General features: G+C 46.4%; 2 protein-coding genes across 2 annotated transcripts in view; one reads left to right on the top strand and one right to left on the bottom strand.

The window, feature by feature from the left end:
• Positions 1-1,288, bottom strand: part of MCM7 (minichromosome maintenance complex component 7) — a 12,342-nt gene extending 11,054 nt beyond the window's left edge. The window contains exon 1 of the mRNA XM_031065698.1: positions 1,274-1,288. Within this exon, the coding sequence (XP_030921558.1) occupies positions 1,274-1,288 (15 nt within the window). The remainder of the gene's footprint in view (positions 1-1,273) is intronic.
• A 197-nt stretch (positions 1,289-1,485) lies between these two features.
• LOC102033408 (AP-4 complex subunit mu-1) overlaps positions 1,486-3,134 on the top strand; it is a gene marked incomplete at its 3' end in the record, with an annotated part of 5,495 nt that continues 3,846 nt past the window's right edge. Inside the window, exons 1-3 of the mRNA XM_031065699.1 lie at positions 1,486-1,504; positions 1,563-1,683; positions 2,775-2,871. Coding sequence (XP_030921559.1) covers positions 1,486-1,504; positions 1,563-1,683; positions 2,775-2,871 — 237 coding nt within the window. The remainder of the gene's footprint in view (positions 1,505-1,562; positions 1,684-2,774; positions 2,872-3,134) is intronic.

Raw genomic sequence — 3,134 nt, 5'->3', positions numbered from 1 at the left:
TTGGGTGTTTGCGAGAAGAATTGGAGGGGATTTTGGGGGGATTTGAGGGGATTTTGGGGCTTTCTGAGGGGATTTGGGGGGTTTCTGGGGAGATTTGGGGGGATTTTTGAGGGGATTTGGGGTGTTTCTGAGGAGATTTTGGGGTTCTGAGGGGATTTTGAGATAATTTGGGCCGTTTGGGGGGATTTTTGAGGGGATTTGGGGGGTTTCGAGAAGAATTTGAGGGGATTTTGGGGGGATTTGAGGGGATTTTGGGGCTTTCTGAGGGGATTTGGGGGGTTTCTGGGGAGATTTGGGGGGATTTTTGAGGGGATTTGGGGTGTTTCTGAGGAGATTTTGGGGTTCTGAGGGGATTTTGAGATAATTTGGGCCGTTTGGGGGGATTTTTGAGGGGATTTGGGGGGTTTCGAGAAGAATTTGAGGGGATTTTGGGGGGATTTGAGGGGATTTTGGGGCTTTCTGAGGGGATTTGGGGGGTTTCTGGGGAGATTTGGGGGGATTTTTGAGGGGATTTGGGGTGTTTCTGAGGAGATTTTGGGGTTCTGAGGGGATTTTGAGATAATTTGGGCCGTTTGGGGGGATTTTTGAGGGGATTTGGGGGGTTTCGAGAAGAATTTGAGGGGATTTTGGGGGGATTTGAGGGGATTTTGGGGCTTTCTGAGGGGATTTGGGGGGTTTCTGGGGAGATTTGGGGGGATTTTTGAGGGGATTTGGGGTGTTTCTGAGGAGATTTTGGGGTTCTGAGGGGATTTTGAGATAATTTGGGCCGTTTGGGGGGATTTTTGAGGGGATTTGGGGCGTTTCGAGAAGAATTTGAGGGGATTTTGGGGGGATTTGAGGGGATTTTGAGATAATTTGGGTGTGGGGGGATTTTTGAGGGGATTTGGGGGGATTTTTGGGAAGTTTTGAGAATAATTTGAGGTGATTTTGGGGGGATTTGAGGGGTACGTTTTGAGGGTATTTGGGGTGTTTCTGAGGGGATTTTGGGGTTCTGAAGGGATTTTGAGATTTTTTGGATTTGGGGGGATTTTGGGAAGTTTCAAGAAGAATTTGAGGGGATTTTGGGAGAAATTGGGAGATTTTTGGGAGAGTTGGGGGATTTGAAGGTTTTTGGGTGGATTTTGGGGGGTCCTGGAGGGGTTTGGGGAGGTTTTTGAGGGGATTTTGGGGGGATTTGGGGGCGTTTTGGGGTGGATTTCTGAGGGGATTTTGTGAGAATTTGGGGATGTTTTTGGGATTTGAGGATTTCTGGGGTCCTGGAGGGGTTTGGGGCAGGGTTTTGGGGCATTTTGAGGGGATTTCTGGGGAAGTTTTGAGGGGATTTGGGTTATTTCTGAGGGGATTTGGGGAAATTTTAGGGGATTTTTTGGGGTCCGGGGGGAAATTTGCAGAGTCCTGGAAGGGTTTTGAGGGGATTTGGGGTGAATTTTGAGGAATTTGGGGTGGAGTTTGGGTGAATTTTGAGGGGATTTTGGGTAAATTCTTATGGAATCCCACGGGAATTGTGAGGATTTGGGTATTTTTGGGGTGGATTTTGGGGTTTTTGGGGGGTTCCTGAGGAGTTTGGTGCCCCCAGACCCTCGGGGGGCTCCACTTTGCCCACGTCAGGCACGGGGGGCTCTTCTTCGGGGCCACCACCGAGGGCGACGCCTCCCCCTTCACCATCATCGAGTTCCTCAACAGGTAAACCCCAAATCCCGGGCATTTTGGGGACTGCGGGGTCCTGGAGGGGTTGGGCGAATTTTGGGAATTTTTCTGTGATTTTTTGGGACTTTTCTATGATTTTTTTGTGATTTTTTTTCTGATGTTTTGTGATTTTTTCTGATTTTTTTCTGATTTTTTTTCTGATTTTTTACCTGATTTTTGGTGATTTTTAAAGGAATTTTTTAGGGATCTTAAGGAGATTTTTCTCTTCATTTTTAGCAATATTTTCAGAGGATTTTTGGAGAATTTTCTGGGATTTTTTAGGGGTTATTTTAGGGAAGATTTTGACGATTTTTGGTGTAATTTTAAAGAGATTTTGGGGCGGATTTTTTCTTCCATTTGTAGGAAATTTCAAGGGATTTTTAAAGGATTTGGGCGCGGGGTCCAATTTTTTCTGGGATTTTTTTCAGGAATTTTTGCTGGCATTTTGGTGAATTTTTTTCCTGAGATTTTTGGGAATTTTTTGCTGGGATTTTTTTTTTTTTTTCTGGGAATTTTTTCAGGAATTTTCAGGAATCTTTTCCTGAGATTTTTGTGATTTCTTTCCCCGGGATTTTGGGGATTTTTTTTTCTGACATTTTTGGGAATGGTTGGGCTGGATTTTGGGCTGAATTTCAGGGAATTTGGGCTGAATTTCGGGGAATTTGGGCTGGATTTCAAGGATTTTGGGCTGGGTTTTGGGGATTTTGGGCTGGATTTCGGGTTGGGTTTCAGGCTGAATTTGGGGGATTTTGGGCTGGAATTTGGGCTGAATTTTGGGCATTTTGAGCTGGGTTTTGGGCTGGATTTGGGGGATTTTGGGCTGGACTTTGGGCTGGAATTGGGGGATTTTGGGCTGGGTTTTGGGCTGGATTTCAGGGATTTTGAGCTGGGTTTTGGGCTGAATTTCAAGGATTTTGGGCTGAATTTCAGGGATTTTGAGCTGGGTTTTGGGCTGAATTTCAGGGATTTTGAGCTGGATTTCAGGGATTTTGAGCTGGGTTTTGGGCTGAATTTCAAGGATTTTGGGCTGGATTTCAGGGATTTTGAGCTGGGTTTTGGGCTGAATTTGGGGGATTTTGGGTCGCCAGGCTGGTGACGCTGCTCCGGGATTTCTGTGGCCCCCTGAACGAGAAGAGCCTGGGAATGAACCTGGGGCTGGTGGGGGAGCTGCTGGAGGAACTGGTGGTAACTGGGAGCAACTGGGATGTCCCTCAAATCCCTCAAAGTCCCCCCAAAATTCCTCTGAATTGTCCGAATTTCCCGGATTTTACCCAAAATCCCCAGATTTTGCACCAAAGTCCAGGATTTTGCCCCCACGTTCCCAGATTTTACCCTCGAATTCAGAGATTTTGCCCCAAAAATCTCCCAAATTCCCAGATTCTACCCCAAAATTCCCCGATTTTGCCCTAAAATGCCCCAAATTCCAGGATTTTGCCCCCAAATTCCCA

The sequence above is a fragment of the Geospiza fortis genome, unplaced genomic scaffold (genome assembly GCF_000277835.1).
Source record: "Geospiza fortis unplaced genomic scaffold, GeoFor_1.0 scaffold3511, whole genome shotgun sequence".
Taxonomy (NCBI): domain Eukaryota; kingdom Metazoa; phylum Chordata; class Aves; order Passeriformes; family Thraupidae; genus Geospiza; species Geospiza fortis.
The sequence above is the reverse complement of the archived record's forward strand: the minus strand, read 5'-3'. Positions and strand labels throughout refer to the sequence as shown.